The sequence below is a fragment of the Falco biarmicus genome, chromosome 3, assembly GCF_023638135.1.
Source record: "Falco biarmicus isolate bFalBia1 chromosome 3, bFalBia1.pri, whole genome shotgun sequence".
Classification (NCBI taxonomy): Eukaryota; Metazoa; Chordata; class Aves; order Falconiformes; family Falconidae; genus Falco; species Falco biarmicus.
The window spans coordinates 48,735,051-48,754,388 of NC_079290.1; the positions used below are offsets into that span (position 1 = coordinate 48,735,051).

The window sequence follows — 19,338 nt, forward strand, 5'->3', positions numbered from 1 at the left end:
CATTCAACAGCAGTAGTATGTGTGCCTTTTTACACTGAATTTTCTTAGATAAATTGCTTTTTTTATGACTTCCTCTGTTGCTCTTAGTATCAGATCACATTTTGTGCCAGTTCTGAAAAATACGTTCAGTTAATGGAAGTACAAGCAATTCTTTTTAGTGAACTAAATTTGCCTCTTTGTAAATACTGAAGAATATTTTTAATGGTTATTTTTAACTAAATTTATGGGCAAAAATATTCAGATATGTAGCAGTTTTGAGTGGGCTTGCAACTGGATAGCATTATTAACTAACAAAAAAGTGTTACCACTTCATTATTCTTTCTGGCATTGACATACGCTGATTTCTGGATTAGATGTGATGATGACCATAAAATCCTGACATGTTAATAACACCTGTAATTGCATTCTGTATCTTTTCTTTGCAGATCATCTCTGGCTTTGAACAGCCATGCTACTGTGCGGCCAAAAATCAAGCAGAGCAAATGTGTGCATTTATTCTCCTCCTGAAGAAGGTGATAGCTTTGTATAGTGCCTGGAGGTAATTCTTTGCTTGAAGTTAAAAATCTTGAGACTGCTGATTTATGCGTGGCAGATACTGTCATAAATATTTTTGTTCTTGATAATATTTTTTTCTGTGTTTTAAATAGTTAGCTTTAGTGTTAAGGTATGGAGAGGTAAATGTTTAATTAAAATTTCACTTTATGTATGTGAGGTTTCCAGACAGATTCTCTTGTAAATATCACTTCAGCTTGGAAAATAATGTTGCTATGAAAACTAGATACCATACAACCCTTTACTTTGCTTAAATGGAAAAGAGCTTTTTTTGGTGGATGCTCCATGGTGCTTGCTTTAAGCATTGTGTTATTTAACACTTGTTTCCAATTGTACGTGGGACACAGTCACAAATATACCCTATATAAAAAGGAGTTTTTCTGTGTGCATGAGGCTGATGTAATTCTGTAACTTAGGCCAAATAATTTAGTAATAAATTATTGCTAGCTTGTTCTTGATGTTCAGCAGTTCTTCTTTATCTAATAACTTTGTGGAGTATTTTCTGATGTAAGTTAGAACTGGTGCCACTGAAGAATTAAGTGTAAAGACAACAAATCTCAATTCAGATTGGATCTTTAGCTGGGGCTTTTTTATTTGATATGGTTCTGTTTCTGAAGCCTTGTAAAAATGCATGTTTTGACTAGTTTATGCACTGTTATTAATGCTTGAAAATTAGAAAGCTCTTTTGACTTTCTGGAATTATTACTCTGGTAAAACTTCTCCCCCTCTCCATTTTAATATGTTTGTTATTTTTCTGTATAGTTTATCAGTTTTTCCTCTGTGTAGGCAAAAAGATAAATGCAAATTCAGACTCATTTTAGGGTAATAGTTAGCTGTGTAGACCTTGTGTATGTGTCCTGTTCATGTTTCAGGGAAGGTGGAAATTAAGTTTCCTGTGAAGTAATTTAATCCGAAAAGTAATTTTTATAATGATAGAAGAACATTGCTTAGTGGGTAAAACTTTTGCAGCCTAACTTTTCATAACTCCTTCCACATTAAAAAAATAAAAAATTCAGGTCATTACTGACTGTAGTGCTAGTTTTACTCCTGCAGCAACCCTGTTAGTGTGGAGGAAATTATTCATAAACTTCTGAGCTACTATGGAGAAGAAAAAAAGGCTCAGAAGTGTGGAGTGTTTCAGTGATAAAATCTCAGATTAAATCTCAAATGATTTACAAAGCAGTTCATTACTTTTTCATGTTATGTGCAATGGAGAAAACGTGTTTATAGACGGTCATCCGGATGCTTGTAGGGTACAGGACTGAAAATGCTTCCAATGTGTGGGACCTCGCTTTCTTTCTCAATTGCTCCATATTTGCTACTAGCAACAAAGACAGGAGCCACAGATCTAGCTAGTGCTGGAAAGAGGAAAATACTTTTTTTAAAACTATTACTTAATTATGAAGAGATACAAAAAGAAAACTACATATCTTTGATACTTTTTGGTTTTTGCTAATGCTTCTGTATGTCTCAGTTAAAAATCTATGGATAGGGATAGTAGTGAGCAGATAGACTTTGTAGCTTTAAGTTGAGAAATTGAAGCATAGATCATGCTGCTGTTTGCAAAATCTAGAAAAGATGTCTGGAAATAACTCTCTGAGGCTTTAAAAGGCATTTCATAAGTGAGAAAAGCCAGGTAAATGATCTGAGATGGTGACCTCTGGTTCTTTTAACCATTTGTATGTGCAGAGGCTTGCTTTGCCCATGTTCCTGGTCAGAGGAGCATCTTTATGTTTAGTAATGGATAAAGAGCCGATCCATTCACCTACTACATATCTAAAAACATTTTTTCAAAAGCATGTACATGCTTTTCATAACTGATATGTGAAACTAACACTTGGAATCTTTTTTTCAGTTTCTAAATGATTTTAGCAGTGGAACTTACAAACTTCAGAGACCTAAAGAAATCATCATGAAGCTGTATGTATTTTTGGTCAACACTGGAACTACCCTTACCTTTGATACGGAGCTTGCTGTACAAAAGTAAGAAAGTAAATTAATTGCCTATTTGTGTTTGGTTTTTTTTTACATTAAAGACTATATATACTTTTTGTATGCTGAGTTCTGGAGAGATTATAGTCAGTTGTTTTTTAGTATGTCCATGTAGTTATCTTCTAGGTTTTCATGTATTTGAGTGAATTTGGGATTTGTGTTCTGCTTTTTAGATTTATTTATTAGCATTTGCAATGCCTTGCAAGTGATTGTGTGTGTCTGAGGTCCCATGAAAGAGTGGAGAGGTTATTTACTTTCTGGGGCAGTGACAGAGGATGACCTACTCTTAACTGATTCTGGTGTTATGTTTCCTTTTTGGAAAAACTGTCAGAACAACTTCTGATTTTCTGTGACCTTTTATTGGATGGCATTTTTATTTAGGATTCCTCTGTAAAATGTTTATTTTTTTTACTGACTAGCATTGTAGAAGAAATTCTGCAAATTGCTCTTTTTCCTGTCAGTATATATACATCCCGAAGAAAGTGTGTGCTCTGTAATATTTTTAGACTGGATGCTAAAGAACTGGCATGCAGGTTTTTGTCTCATATCCAGGATGGGTAAAAGTTGGTTCTGTCCTCTGTTGTAAGGCTCCAAAATGTTTTAGAGCATTTCATGTGCAAAACATGAATTTCTGAATGTCCAGCTGCTTTAAGCATGAGCAGTGTTACAGAACCACAGTTAAGCCCCAGCAGCTTTCCTATGTGTATTAATTTCACTGCACATTAAAAGCATCTTGCAAATATAAAGAAGCTTTTAGAGAGGTCTAAGAAATACTGGATGTATTGTATCTTTTTTTCCTTGTTCTCACGTGGGACTGATCTAATAAATGAATTGTGTGCAGTCTGATAGCCCGTGCACATTGGAGCTAGCAAGAGCCAAGCTTACCTGCTGTCTTCATATTCTGTCAGTGATGAATGAGTTGCAAGTAACTGCGCTTGAAAGAGTTTTACCATGGATTTTGTGCTCACATCCATTGTTTCCTTTCTCCTGAATTCCTGTTGGCAATTTTCATGACTCAACAAGTGAGTTTGGATTTTGAAACTTGTTTGGTGTGGAAGGCCCCTAAGACTGCCTGCACCGTTTATTTTTGTCTGCTCTTCTGCAACACCTACTGACACTCAGGGTATTGTTGAGCATGAAGCATTTCATCTCGGCCATTCTGGATCGGTTGGGTCCTTAGCAGATGTGTTAGCACCCCTCTATGCTTTGTGGTACATTGAGACATTCTGTTCCTAAATAATGGTGAGTGAGGTATGGCATCTGAATTGCCAGACCAGGTACCTAATAGTCAGGTATGGGCTGACACTTTGCTCAGTTGCGAATAGTTCTTTGAGGGACAAACTTTCCAATGTCTGACCCACACAAAATCCAAGACTTCAGTTGAACAGTTTAACTTCTTGTTCTGTATATCTGTATATATATAGACTTGCTCTTTCTAGCAAGACTTAACTTTCTTGGGTTCTTTGCCTGTTTCTGTGTATGCAGACAGGCCGATCTACCTTCCCAAAGACCATGGAGGTGGTAGGTGAATGCTTACTGTAGCATAGTTTCCTGTGTAGTGAATTCACAATGTGGTATTGAATCGTGGTTGTTTTAGATAACTGATCTTTATTTTTCAAGTACCATATAGCCAGTAATATCATTATACTTCCTGCCAGTTATATTAAAACCATTGTTGCTTATATTGGTTATTCACTTGATACTCTGAAGCTTTTTGATACCTTTGCACAGGTACTACCCCAGTGCTTTATAGTTTGGGTCAGTTACTATATCATATTAGTAAATTCTTGTTCAGTTTGGTGTTTGCCTGTGTCTTCAAGACAGTCTAGAACTGTGTAAAGTAAGTAGTAAAGTGAAGATATCATCGCTCAGAATTAAAGGTACAAGGGTGGTGAACTAAAACAGGGATGTTTTATTGACCTACTGTTTCTTCATTAAAAGTGTCTGTAATGTTTATATGAATGTTGCGTATATATAGATTGTTTAATTCTCTGTTAAATGTCATACTGTACTTGATGTATAGTAAATCAAAGTTGATTAGGTGAAATTGCTTACATTATGCATAATGAAGTGTTAATACTCTTGCTGCCTTCTAGGGTTTCAGTAAGTTAGCAGTTCATGAACTACATATTCAAAGAACATAATATGACTTTACAGTTACTATCCTAAATGCTTGGTGTGACTTTGCATGCTGAAATTCTGGATTATCAGATCTTCTTGGAAAAAGATTGCTGATAATTTACTAGTAATGCAGAGGCTGTCATCTTTTAGCTGGTAGCTTATTAGCTGGATATCCGGAATGCAACACAGTACAGCACTTACAAAACTTAGAAATATGTCATTATGCAGAATGAAAAATAATAGGTCTTTTAAAAAAAAGTTCTTCTTTGACACAGACAAGTCAGCTATCTCTATTAGTCATCATGTTTGCCCATTTTTTTTTCCAGTGTGGCTGATCTGAAACATGCAATTCAAACAAAGTATAAGATTGCCATTCAGCACCAAGTACTGGTTGTCAATGGAGGAGAGTGTATGGCACCAGACAGAAGAGTGTGTAGTTACAGTGCAGGAACAGTAAGTGCATGCTGCATTCTTTGTCTAAACTGTCAGTTTAGGGGGAAGAAAAAGATGTTTTACTAAGGGATTTTAAAGTATTTTTCTGCAGTGTACTGTATGCTGGATTTCTTTGCTTTCAGAAAAAGATGTTTGTGTTCAGCTTATGCATGTAAGCTTTAACGTGTTCTTAGGACACATTACCTACAAGACAAAATAATTGGTGATTGAACAGTGTGTTGCCTTTATTCAGTGTTTGATTTCATTTTCTTTTTGAGTGTAGGATACCAATCCAATTTTTTTATTCAACAAAGAAATGATCTTGTGTGAACGTCCACCAGCTATCCCCAAAACAACGTTTTCAGCAGAGAATGAGATGGAATTGAAAGTAGAAGAATCTCTCATGATGCCTGCAGTGTTTCATACGGTAGCGTCACGGACACAACTTGCTGTGGTAAGTAATTTCTTACTGTACCTGCACACCAAAGAAAAAATTGTATGTCAGAGGGCAATCTTGATAAAAATTTTGAAACAATTTGTTCAAAAGACAGTAAGAATGGCATGTTAGTAATGATGTATTCTTCAGAGCCTTTGTCTCAAAATTTCAAGGTAGGTATTGAAATGTGCTTGCTGCTTCAGCATGTTCAAAGCTTCTTTTAAAAGCATACTGTAATACAGCTTTATGGATGTGTATGTTTACAGCATTTGCAAAACAAAAGCAATCTGATTGCTTTGGACCCATGCCTTAATGCTCTGCCTTTTTTTCATTGTCTTCAGTCTACCTCAGCCTGAAAACAGCGAAGTTACTTTGGAAACGTTAACCCAAGTAGAAAATCAGCAGTATAATTTTTAAGAGCACCTTGCCAAGATTCAGTTTAATCTTGCATGTCTAAACAACTGGTGAGGAGCAACAAAAACCTGTGCTTGCTTTTCCTAAAATTTAGGTCTTCTATTATTGAGTGCTGACTTTTACTTTCATAGAAAGAATTACCAGAATTGCAATTTGATTACTTCTGTATTATTTTGGTAGGGGAAACTAGTTCCCTGCAACATGGTCAGTAAGGTTTCAAGTGTGCGTACAGTAGAAATGGCTGTGTGTTCAAGTGACACAATGCCTTCAGTAGCTGGATTGATTGCTTTTTTTCATGTTAGGAAATACTGCCCTCGTTTTCCTTTTCAAATTTTGTATTTAAATGCATTAAATATTTTTAATGTCTCTAAAGTTTATTTAAACTTCCAACAGGTGGGAGTGGGGCAGTGGTGGTGTAGCACAAAATGAATAGTAATACATGATTTTAGCGTGCTGCCTTGGTAATAAAGTTTCTTAGTTTCAGTGACAACTTTAATGCAGTCCAAAGGAACATCTAGCACTTGAACTGGCTCGTTCGTTATACTGTACAGCTGAATTTAGAGAAAAGTGCGAAGGCTTGCATATGGTACACATTTTTCTTTTCCCCCTTGGCCTCCTGACCTGTCAGGAGGGGGAAGTTAGCCTGAATAATCTGACCTTGATATACTGTGATTTAAGGCAATGATAGAGTCCAGTAGACTTCCTTCTCTCCATCACCTGTTGACAGTTACTGCTGAGTTAGTAAATAGGACCTTGAGTTATTAGGCATCGGTAAATCATATGACTGTCATACAGAGAAGAGTGGATATTGATGTGAATTCAGCTAGGAGTGGGAGGTTTTCATGTGTGCTCCTTGAAGAGTGAGTTCTGGTTTTAGCAGCTGAAACTGAAACTGCTTTAAAACCATTTTTTTTGTGAGGTGTTAAGAGGATGTTATAAGTCAGCAAGACTGGTATCTGTTAAATGCTTAACATTGATTGATTTGATATGAAAGGCAGGCCATAGTAATTACTAAGGTCTCTGTGGTTTTTGCTTTGCTTAGGGTAATGCAAGTGAAAGGTGGTGGTACCCAGTCTCACATTTCTCATGGTTGATATTTTATCTTCTTTCTTCATCCTATCCATGATTTTGTGGTCTTGTAGATTCTTAATTTTGGTTTTGTTCTGGTGAAGTCTAGTATACGCTGACAGATTTTATTTCTCTGGAGTAAGCTTTTTTATATTCCAGGAGTTTTATAAAAAATACTCCTACTTAATTCTTTTCAAGTTTTAGTGCTATCTGCTCTTCCCCCTTGATTCTGAGGGATGTATTAATATGCAGAGCAAGCAAGTTTATTGCAGTATTTCTGCTTCTAAATTATTTAGAGCTTTACTGGCTCGTTCTGGTGGCAAGCTTTTTGTAAGGGAAGCCCTTATTTCAGAAGTAAGTCTTAAAAGACTAAAAAGTCTCTGCATGGAGTACGCTTTTTATTGGCCAGCTGGAGCTGTAACATTTAGCTAGAGACTGAAAAATTTATCTAGAGAGTGATCTTGAGCTGTTTTGCAAGAAGAAAATAAATTTTTTCATACTTGATAGCATGTATTAATATTATGGGAAGGGGGGAGGAATTCAGTATTTAAAGCCTTTAAACATGGATCTAAGTAGAAAGGAGATTTTATTTCTACCCCACAGGTTTACCTTGAAAATTATTATTGTTCCCCACTTCCAGTTCTTCCCTGCTTGTAAAGGGCCTACAATGATATTGGAATGTTTTGTGAAAAATTTAGCAATTTATTTAAAGATTAAATAGGTAGTAGTATTCTTAAATCTGATACACCTTTACACCCACAGTTAATTTTATCAAAGATTTTAAATCTTCGAAAGCCATAGGCTCAGCGTTAGGCTGTGAGAGTGCATTGGGTTCTTCTGTGGGAGTTCAGGGGAGTGACAAAACCATCACGTATAGTGGAAGATTAGTAAATAGGCTATTGTGACTTCAGATGTACCAAGGTGTGAAAAGTATATAAAGGAATATTGCAGCATTGTACTAAAGCAGATTTTCATTATGCCTGCTTGAAGCACATTGAGCAGTAATTCAGAAGAAACTGAGACAGGACTGGGAATGTGGTTAGAGTATTAATCTTCTTCGAGGTTCACCATAAGCCTCTTGGCTGGGGGGAAGAGGGAATGGGATATTAATCCTTCTGAAAATTGATTAAGATCTGGGGAGAACTTGAAAGGCTCTGAACCTCCGTAGTTGTGAAACTGATGCATCAAAAGCCACACAGAGTACTGTATGGGAGACTTTCTGCAAAACGGGCATGAAAAATCTGCCTTACAATGATCCAAGCTTTGTGGTTTTATTAATTTTAGAGACAGTAACCTGCTCTACTAGAAAAGCAGAGTGGCAGTACTTGATGGAGAGTCTGTGCCTGTTGTAATTACTTAGGGTAATTAATTGAATTTAATCAATATTTACTACTGATACATAATAAAATGTTTTGTATTAGGACAATAAGTTACAATTGAAATCACTGCTCATGATATGAAGTCTTACCCGTTATCAACAATAAGAAACAGTGATATATAACTATGTAAAAGTAGTGGAGAGTATTTGATAGCTACCAGCTTCTATTTTATTTAGTATCTGTTCTGTCCAGAGGATATACAGATTTTTAAAATCAGACTTGATATGAAGTTGTAAACAGCATATGAAATAGTAAAGATTGTTGAGAAGATGGCTGCTAACTTACTGTCTAAGAGCTCTCTGTTATCTTTTGTACCTCATGGCCTTTGTCTAATTTACTAATAAGCAAACTCGTCATGTGGAAGATATTGAGTATTTCAGAGTATGAAGACTTCTATTTCTGTCTTTTCTCCCTCATTTTAAGCCTGCCTGAAAGCTGTTGAATTTAATAAAATTTTTCAGCATCTGTCACTTGAACTGTATACTACTTGGCAACTATGCTGTAGAATGCTATGAAAGGTGTTTTTTTACCTTATTTTGAACTTTATTTCGTACTGTGGAAAAAGTTGGACAGCTGTTACTGATTCACTTTTTCTGTTCCATACTTTGTATACACTTGTATATGGCCTTTAATTTTTTTTTTCACAATAACAAGTGGTTCTAGATTCTCCTTTAACAAGTATTAATACATGCCTTTATTTCCTCTCCATCATTTTTTGCCTGTCTAAAACTGACCATTATTGATTCAAATTCTGCTTTTTGCTTTCTGCATGTCTTTTGCCATAATTTTCAGATATCCTTAGTTACTATTCAGGTATTAAACGGAAGTAATCTTTGCATTCACAGTGGAGGCCCTGGCATTCTTACAGCCTTTTGCCCATGTATGTATAGGCTATAAGTAGATGTAAGAGCAGCCATTTATTTTTTTCCCCCAGTTGAAACTAGTTAAACTTATATGTAGCCGCCTTAAGATTTTGATACTTCCTAACCAGAAATAATTCCTCTGGGAAGCTTACTACTCCTGTTTGGTTTTCCACAGTACTGTGATTACCGTATTGAGATACCTCAGTTCTTCCGTTTTGCTTTCATGATTTCAACATCTATACAGATTTTCTTAAGTTCCTGTTGATTACCCGAGATCTCATTATGTAGAATTCATGGTATAAAGATAAGGTAGCTTAAAAGCAGCTGTGTTGGTTAACTTACTGCTTTACCAATTAAACAGAAGCTCTAGCTATAAATTCTGTCATATGTGGCACAATATCTTTGCTTTGTGAACTTTTTTTGTTAGAATATTTTGGTCAGTGTTTGTTGCATATACCATCTGGCTTTTAAATCCCAGTTAAAGCAACTTTCTAAGCCTATTTCGGTTTTATGTCTTGACATCCTGGTTTCCCTTCGACTAAAAGCTTACCTTTGAGATATCTGTGCCTAAGGATTACAGCTTGCCTTTTTACAACTAGCCTGGTTTCCCACCTTTCTTCCAGTTCAGCAGTTTTGGCCTTGAGCTACAGTATGTGAACAGTGAGGTGCACAGTGTTTGCAAGTTACATACACACCAGCTTAGAAGACAAGCTGTTCTCTGCACAGCGCATTGTGCAGTAAACTACGTTGTGTGAATCTTGTCTAATCTTGTGATTTTTTAACGCTACTGCTTAAAATAATTTGTTAGCTAAGCCTTTGGGAAAGGATTATTTTTATTTATTTTTTTGTGATCTAGCTGAAGTTCCCTTGTTATTTGTTCCAGAAGAAGGATATTGGAAACGGACTTTTTGTTACTCATATTTCATGTGATACTGTTGCTGTTGTCATCAAACTGTCAATTCTGGTCAGTTTTTCTTTGAGAAATGGGAATGAGGATGAGAAACTGTGTGGTCATTTCACTTGGTTGCCTAAAACCATGGCTGTAGCTGTTACCTAGATCATTCTTGGTTTAGTTCCAAATGCTTCTTAATACTTAAGCCAAGAAGTAGAGTCATGCTTCCTGAAAGCTGCGTATCTACTACTTGGAGAAATGTTCTTTCCCTTCTACTAGGAAGCTGTTTTGAGACCCTCTGGAAAAGTTACTTTAAAATTTTAATGTTCTTCAAGACGTTGTAGTGTTTGTAACAATTATGTAGCCAAATTAATACTACTCATTCTTTTTGGAGAAATTTAGACTAATAGCCAGACACACTTCTAGCTCCTCCACGGAAGTCCAGAGTACTTTGTAATTTGGATTAGTGATCAGTCTCTTACTCTTTTAAAGTAGTCAAGCTGGGTGGGGTTAAAATGCAGCAGGTTTTAGCTTACCCTAAGGTATACCAAAAGATCTAGTGTTTGTCTTGGTTGGCCTTTGTAATGAGAACTGTTAGATCAAGCTTCTAGAAAATTTACCAGGAGAAAAAGACTTGAGTGTCTTGGAATCAAGCTACTAGAAGTTATCACTTAACTTCTACCATGGTTTGATTCCCTGGCTGTGGTGGTTTGTGTCTGCTTCTCAGTATTTTTATTGGCAGTGAATTCTCACTTCTCTAAGCCTGCTTTTAATGTTAGAGCAAAGAGGCAGTGGAAAACAGTACTGAAGAAAGTTATGAAGCTATGACTTAAAGAATAACTTACTCTGTATTATGCTGATGAAATAAATACTGAGTATGTAATAAGTCATGAACTGTGTGGACAGATGTCCAAAGGACAGTCATTAAAAATTACCAGTATTAAAGGAAAATGGAATAACCAGCTGTCTAATGAAAGGAGAGAAACTGCCATGAAGTATCAGTCTCCCTCACAGTGAAATTAACTGTTCCAATTACATATTCTAAAAGCTGAAACCTTGAAGTGGTTTATCTAGTAGCTCTGCTGATGTTTTAGTTGGAGGTGTACGAATTGGAGATACTGGTCTTGGTTACTAATTTTGGTAAGCAAGATAATGGTCACCTTTTCTGGAAGCGTGTATCTGCTGTTACAGTATATGGGTGAGTGTAATTTCACTTCCAAGGATTTTTTTTGTTGGCCTGAGGTTGATTTTTAGGGTGACTGAAACCTGTAAGGAGTCCTTCTAACAGGATTTCAGTCACATGGCAATAGAGGACTTTGATGACTTGTTTCCTTTTACCACAGGGTTGTAGAGAATGGAAAGAACCCTGCATTTCCTGAGAATTTTGTTCTTTAGAGGTAAGTCCAAAGACTACTTAAGACAAAACAGACCTTCCTCAGATTATTTTCATTCAGATGAGCAGAAATACAACAGTAGAATGCAAAGACAAAGTCTTGAAATTGATGGGAAAAACTGCCAGTTCATTTGTTATAGATAAAATGTGATTTGTTGCTTCTACTGATTTTGATTGAAATGTACTAAACAGAAGTAATTATCAGAAGAATAATTTTAATTTAAGTTATGATGATAAAGGAATTCCAGTAACATTCTGTTAAAGCACGCAGCCAAAGATATAATTCTTTCTGGTGGGCCTGTGAATTTCTTGACAAATTAGGAAGTGAAGATGCCTTATTTACTCTCCAATGTAACAGCAAGTTGAAATCAGCTTGGGCTTGTCTAGTCTTGTATTGGTAGTGGTGCTTCTTGAGGTCCACATTCCGGCGGTATGGTGGAGCTGTCAGTGTTCTAGGTATGCTGGTACAGCCAAGTAAGATGGACGTAACTTCAGTTGCTTTGTAGAGCTGATTTTTATTCTCTGTGAACTATTGGGTGCCTGCCAATCACCCTTGAGTGGATCTGTGAAAAATCAATGACAAAAGCAAGCCTGTTGTTAGGCAGGCTTCATTTTCTGTGCTGGAGCTGGCAACTTTACTGAGAAGTGTTAAAGCATATGTTGGTGCAGGCCTTTATTTATATGCCTGACAGAATTCAGTTTTTAGACTTCATTCATTTAGCAAAGAGCTGCTTAATTCTCTGCATACAGACGTACCAGTTAGATGAAATAGATCTGTCTTGATCCTTTTAAAGCAGCCTGAGGAGGCCTCCCTAGAAAAGTTGTCTATGGAAATGGTAGGAAGAACAAGCCAAATCACTTGAAGGTGTATTTCAGTAGTGATGCAATGATAAGAAAGATATAACTGTGTAGTTTTTGATTTCTTAATTACGTTTAAGCCATGTAGATATTCCAAAGGAAGCAAAAACTTCACCACTCTATTTTTTTGCTGCACACCCTCACATTTTGAAAGCAGGGTTATAGAATTGTCTGAAACAGTGTTTTCTTCTTGACTCCTCCATGCAACATTAAAAACCAATGATTTAACGTAGTGTTTTTGTTCCCTGTAATGGTATCTGCTTAGTATGGGCTGAGACTGAAGCAGTTCTGGAAAGTGGACAGTTACTCCATGTGGTTTGAGCTTTGATAGAACCATCTACTTGGACCACCTGAATTCAGAGTAATATTATTTACTGTTTGAATGTAATGAGCTGATTTTATGATACTGCCCAAGAAGCCAGTACTGGGTTCCTGCAGACTCTTAATTGCATTCAGGTTCATCCATGTAGACAGAATTCTGCTTGCCCCCCGCCACCCAGAGAGAATTTCTTTGGCACTTGGGATGCACATGTGAAAATTACTTTGGGAGGATGATAATATGGAATGCTGTTGTAATATCTTGCATATGTGCCTGAAACAGTCATGTGTCTCTGTTTAGTTGTACAACTTGACTTGTAGCCTATTAGCTTACAGGTAACTTTGAAAACATACTTGAAAGCAACTTAGCTTTCAGGCTAATGAATTTTGCACTCAGTGTTAGTTCAGTTTGAGCTCTAAATAGTTCAGAAAAAAACACTTTTGTATATTAGTATCATACTTAGGATGTCTTTCATAAGGGGATTTTTTGATTTATTGTCCACATCTCCTGTGTTACAGCAAGGAGCTGCAGCTGCTCTTAAAAATGCATACCTGGTTGAATACCTAGATGGCATGGGGGTATTTTTATATGACAGTTCCTCTGGACACATCTGCATTATATGACAGATTCTGACATTAGAATGCCCTTCTGTTACATGTTTCCTAAAACCAATAAATTAATTAATTTTCCAGTGTGGGAAGTACTGTTGTTTACTCTCTCTTTTCTAGGAGTCAGACTGTTGAGACACAAGCTTCTGGTTTGGTTAAATTTGGGTAAATCGCCACAGATTAGATTGCTAGATCCAGTGTGTCAGTGCTGGTCATCAGCAGTGTAACAAGCAATCTCAATTGTAATGATTATTTCCCCCCCACCCCAACTAAGATTTGGTAACTTGTGATTTCTGTTTTTTGTTTGAAAGTGTTTTGCTGAGGAAGCAGCCTTCTTAAAAATGTTAATTTGACAACGCTTAGGTTCTCAAGGGAACATCAAGAATGACATATAATAAAGCTTCATAGGGCAGTACTGATTTGTAGCTTTTGATTTGCACTGTGAACACAATAAATCTATATAAAAACAAATATTGGCCACTAGTTAAGAGTATGTCTTAGGGTGGAAAGTCTGGTCAAAGCAAGCCTAGTGTATACATTTCCTTATTATGCATTTGAGTTGTGTCATGCTAAGTGTGTTTGTCCAAAGGAAAACAGAACTAACAAAAGCCTCTACCTAGGGCTTTTAAAGCAGCTCTTTTGTTTGAAGGTGGGAGAAGTCTAGGCTTTACTTTCCCTTATAAACAGAGATAATCACTTGAAGGAACTGCATAAAAAGGCTCTATGATCAGTTTTGATTTTGTAGGTGGCTTATATTGTTTTAGTCTTCAAACTAATGTGTGGTTCTACATATGCTCTCACTTCTGGAATTATTGCCTGTGGTTTGGAGGAAGGGTAGAGAATAGTGTTTGTGAATTGAAAAGAGTACTTGTACACATTCCCGGGACATACATTAGAACAAAATTGGGACATTTTGTTACCTTTTCAGCTTCATGCTTTTGGTGTATTTTTTTAGTGTACCTTAGGGTGAAACAGCCTGTCTTTTTGGCTCTTAATTCCTGCTTCCTCAATTATCATATTCAGCTTTTTTATATGCTGCAGAATTTGTCTTTGAGTAACCTCTATACAAAGTGAATTTTTTTTAAAAAAAAGATTGTTAAAGTTGTCAATATTGCATTAGTCAACATATGTGAATTTAAATCGTCTAGATGAACTGAGACAGTCTGAAGAAAATGACTTACAGATTTTAGCGCTACCTGGATGCTGTCCAAGTTGTGGTATTGGTTGATTTTTGACTGACGAAGTGAGAGCTCATGCAACAAATAAAATAACTTCATTTCAAACTGGAAATCCTTATTCTCATGTGCACAGAAACTGACCAAAGTTCAGGAAGTAAGATGATCTACCATCTTTACTATGAAGTGGTAGAAATTTGTAGTAGCTTTTCATTTTATTGGAAGTGCATGTATAAGTAAGTTTGTATATTCGTGGTTGATCTGCTGATAGTTTAGTTACCAGTGATCTGAAGGACAGTGAATTTTGTCATGCTGCTTGAGACAAGGCTTGGATTTTTAAAAAGGGGTGGATGTTCATAATTTTCAGGTTTTTTCAGTATTCTGAAAATTTGGATAAAATGCTCTGCAGTTTTTTTTGGGGGGGAAGATAAGTGTTGTTGGGCTTTAAATTTTTGGGGGTATGCATATGTGCTGCTAACCATGTGTTCAGCAGCAAATGCATTCTGAAATGTACTGATGTGTTCCATTTGTAACAGTGCTTTCTCACTGTATTTGTATAACTTGTTTCTTTATGCATGGTTTTCTCAATGTATTATAGCAGAGGAAAGTCATGTGTTCAGTTCTAGTTTAACGGTATGCTTGACCTGCAAAAAGTAGTAAGATTTTCTTTCTTGGAGGGTAGGTAGATACTAAAACCTGACATACAGGTTTGCTCAGGAGAATGTTTTCCACGTACTATGTTATTGATAATTGTATTGAACTGAAGGATTTATTGTGTGACTGTTACTCATTCTGTATTTGAGTAGTAGTCCCACTGAAGGGAGCAGCCTGTTTTCTTAAATTGGTAAATTTAAAATAGTTACTCTTCCTAATAGTTAAAACTTTGTAATTGAATAAATAGGCATTGCTGTTAGTGTACTTCTAGTAAGATATGGTATTTGCCATATATAGGTGTCTCTCTTAACTCTGCCAAGTTGGGTGGTAATTAAATTTTCACCTTCTTACGGCTTTAAAATGCCTCAGTGTCATCCAGTTCTTAACAGAAAAGCATCCATGTTGGTTTGCCTATACCAAGTTTCAGGGTGCATTTTAGAGTTTTGTGGAGACTCTGCACTGCTTCTCATCATGTTGTATCTGGTTTATTAATCAGTGGAAGACCTCAGTTATCTGCCCTGCTGTTTTCCTCATGCATCTCTTCTTGCATTTTATGCACCTGTGCTTCTGCTGACTGATCTTACATTTCATTGTCTTGTTCTGAGCTTCTGCTTGGCTCATCAACAGTTTGCTCCTTCAATGGACCTTGTTTGCCAGCTCCTTCTACCAGATTAGTACAAGCATTATTGTTTGTGTTTGTGCACTGAGTATATTAGCAGCATTTAATTAATTTTATAAGGTTTTTTGGAACTGCAACTTTCACCTGCCTGTTTTGAAGATACTTATCAGTAAATTACACATTTTTCATCATCTAATTAGTTTTTTTATTTACGAATAAAGAAAAGTTTTGTTATTTTTTAGGAAGTTGTAGCTTAAGTTTTACACCTTACCTAAATGTAACATTTTTCTATGTTACTATTTTCTGACAGTCTCACTTTAATGCTTTATATAGTTACCACAGTAATAAACTGAAGTGATTTGCATTTCATTAGAACGTTTTAATTTTTTTTTTTACAGGAGATGTATGAGGTCGCCAAGAAACTTTGCTCCTTTTGTGAAGGTCTTGTACACGATGAACATCTTCAACATCAAGGCTGGGCTGCCATAATGGCCAACTTGGAAGATTGTACATACTCTTACCAAAAGCTGCTTTTCAAGTTTGAAAATGTATATTCAAGCTATCTGCAGTCCATAGATGATATCAAATTGAAACTTACACAGTAGGTTTGCCATTAAATTCATCCTCATTGTTTAAATTTACTATATTTTTAAACTTCTTTCATGTGTTATCTCTCTGGTGCTAGTTCTAATTAATCAAGCACATATTTGTTCGTTTGATTATGTGTCAAGGAGAACATTCTTTCTTTTCTATGCTACTCTTTTTTTAACTGACATTTTTCCTTGCATTCATCAGCACACAGAAACCTGAATTGAATTATATGGAAGATATGCTCATTAATAAACTGATGTTTAAGAGCTGGAGTTCTTCCAAATGCATGGTAGAAATAGCTAGATAATAAATTTAGACATTAATCAACATTTAAAAAATACATATTTGCACTTTCAAATTAACTGCTTTCTAACACACTTGAGGAGATATTAAGAATTATGATCTATGTTGTAAGTATAAAGTTATAACACAAACTTTGGGTGTACATGTATACCTTTGAGGGGAGTGTGTGTGTATGTATATATGTGTGTAATTGCGTCCTACAAACTCTGGATATTACTTCATGGAAAACCTTTGGCATTTTTCTGGTTGTTACAGTATTAGGGTATTTCCATGAGTGCTTTGCCTAATAGAATGTAAGCGGATGCTGAATATTTAAAGAAATAAAGTATATATAAGTTTTACCTTTAAAAGAAAGAAGTTGAACCTCATAGCTTTTATCAAATGTATAGAAACCAATGAAACTGTGCAAAAGTATTTGGCCAGAGGGTACCCTATCTTTGCTAATAAGCATTGGTATCTGTTCAGATTGGAAACATAAGTCCCACTTGTGAGTTTAAAAAAAATAACAACCCAAAAAGCAAAACTGAACCCACTAACAGGGTATATCTCAGTTTATCAAACTGTCCTTTTTCTCATTGTGTTGAAAACATAAGCTTACTCGTTAAAAGAGTTCATATTCAGCAGTGGGAGAGCGCAAAAATTCTGTTTTCACTGTCCTCCCATGATGCTGATTCTGAACGCTGTATTTTGAAAGGGCAGTCACTAAATTCTCAAATCTGCTTCAGTTCTACAATAAATAGTACTTGATGTTATGGATGGTTTGTATCTAGGTTTTTGTCACATTGGCTTCTAGATACTGATGTTTTTTTCTTCTCACCCTTTTTAAAAAAGCTTGGGTTCTGCTGTTTCTATCATGGCCAAGATACCACTGTTGGAGTGCCTAACGAGACATAGTTACAGAGAGTGTTTAGGACGACTGGATTCTTCAGCTGACCACGGAGGGGCAGAAAGTGAAGAAGCTGAGGATGGGAAATCTGCTGAATTGGTGCTTTACTCTGATATATCTAAAGTGAACAATAAATCAGTGTTAGCCTCATTTTGCAAGTCAGTTGAACATTCAGCGTTGGAAGGCACAGATCCTGAAAACGTAAAAGATGATAAGGAATCTGGTCAAAATGCTACTGGCCAGGACAATGAGACATCAGTAGAATTGAAAGATGGTGATCAGCCTTCCTTCAATGTGTCTTTGTTAGACTGGATAAATGTTCAAGATAGACCTAATGATGTTGAATCGCTGGTCAGAAAATGTTTTGATTCTATGAGCAGGGTAAGTTAATAGTTTCTTAAAATTGAATGTTGCTGTTTATTTTCCAGATGCTGGTGCTTTTGAAGTGACTCAACTTTTTGTAACTCATTTCTCAGATAACTATCTGAACGGAGACCAAAGCAGAGACTGGGGGTGGTTGCAAAGTATTTTAAGAGTTCTTGAGCGTTAAGAATTTGACCTTTAGGAAAATGTATAATTTCACAATGAATGCTTGTTATCTGGCTTGTTTCTCAAATAGCCATTCCTGTTGGAAAGCCTATAGCTTCTTGTAGTTTATAAGCAAAGTGGCTTTGCTTCTATTCTTTCTTTGCCTTTTTCATAGAAATTATGCTTATAATGAAAGTAAAGATTTTTTTTCTGGACTAAAGTTAATGTTCTTTGTATTAAAAATGTTGAAGCCTTTATTAAAACATGGGACAAATTCATGTGGTTAATTATGATAAATTTATATTTTATGTGTATGCTTTCTTCATTAGCTGATACAGATTAACTCAGAAGAGTCAAATATGTCAGTTCATATTTCTGGTGCTGCTAGAATAAAATGTTGCTCACTTTCTTTACTTTCCAAACGATTATTTGAACCAGTGAGCATTATAACTGTTTAAAACCTTTTGTCTGGAAATCATCTTTCACTTTAGCTTATATTTCTTATGTTGTTTAGCCTTGTTTGCGTGTGTATAACTTTATATTGAGTTGTAATAGTATAACTTAGAGCATCAAAGACAACAGAAGTTATCTCTTTTTCTCTGTAGGGTAGGACTAGAAGACTGTCTCAGTTATGTCTAAACCCTGTGTGTTGTAGGGAATGTGTTCAATTCTGTACACTGATTTTTCAACTCTATTAAAAGGAGTTGGAGAATTGGGCATAATATTAAAGGCTGCTTAAGATTTTGAGCTCTCTAAATTTTAGTAGTACAGGGAAAGTGAAGAGAAAGATTGGGCTTTCAAGTTTTTTTTTTTTTTCTTTAGCAAAAACAATATTCAATTTCTTGTGTGAAAGACTTCCTGATTGCTGAAATCTGAGACAATCCTCTGTCCTGTTTGAGTAACGCTACAAGGTGCTTTCTACTGGATTAAAGCAAGAGTAACAAAACCCAGTAGTTAAGTTGTGAGAGAATAAATTAACTTTCTACATAATATTAATTGGACACAAATGTAATGTCTTCTAAGAACTCAATATTTGAAGATAGACATTAAAAAGCTGCTTCCGAATAAATTATTGTGATACTAAAGGTAGAAAAATGAAAAAAAAAAATCACCTTAGTTAAATATTTATTATACCTTTTTTGATAACTTATGGTCTTACCTGATCTGATGTACATCACATGTTTTAGAGAGGCTATCTTGTAATTGTATGTATTTCTGTCCTTTTCTTATCTAAGACTAGTCAGAAATCCTTTGT

The 19,338-nt window shown here is 35.7% G+C and overlaps 1 protein-coding gene across 4 annotated transcripts in view; it reads left to right on the forward strand.

The window, feature by feature from the left end:
• RB1CC1 (RB1 inducible coiled-coil 1) overlaps positions 1–19,338 on the forward strand; it is a 77,496-nt gene that overhangs the window by 12,206 nt on the left and 45,952 nt on the right. For 3 of the 4 annotated variants that reach the window (XM_056331015.1, XM_056331017.1, XM_056331016.1), the window contains exons 2-7: positions 426–538; positions 2,408–2,535; positions 4,992–5,118; positions 5,381–5,551; positions 16,174–16,376; positions 17,501–17,936. In XM_056331015.1, coding sequence (XP_056186990.1) covers positions 2,465–2,535; positions 4,992–5,118; positions 5,381–5,551; positions 16,174–16,376; positions 17,501–17,936 — 1,008 coding nt within the window. In that variant the 5' untranslated portion in view covers positions 426–538; positions 2,408–2,464. Of the gene's footprint in view, positions 1–425; positions 539–2,407; positions 2,536–4,991; positions 5,119–5,380; positions 5,552–11,492; positions 11,547–16,173; positions 16,377–17,500; positions 17,937–19,338 lie in introns of those variants that run through there. The other variant, XM_056331018.1, reaches the window with a different exon arrangement.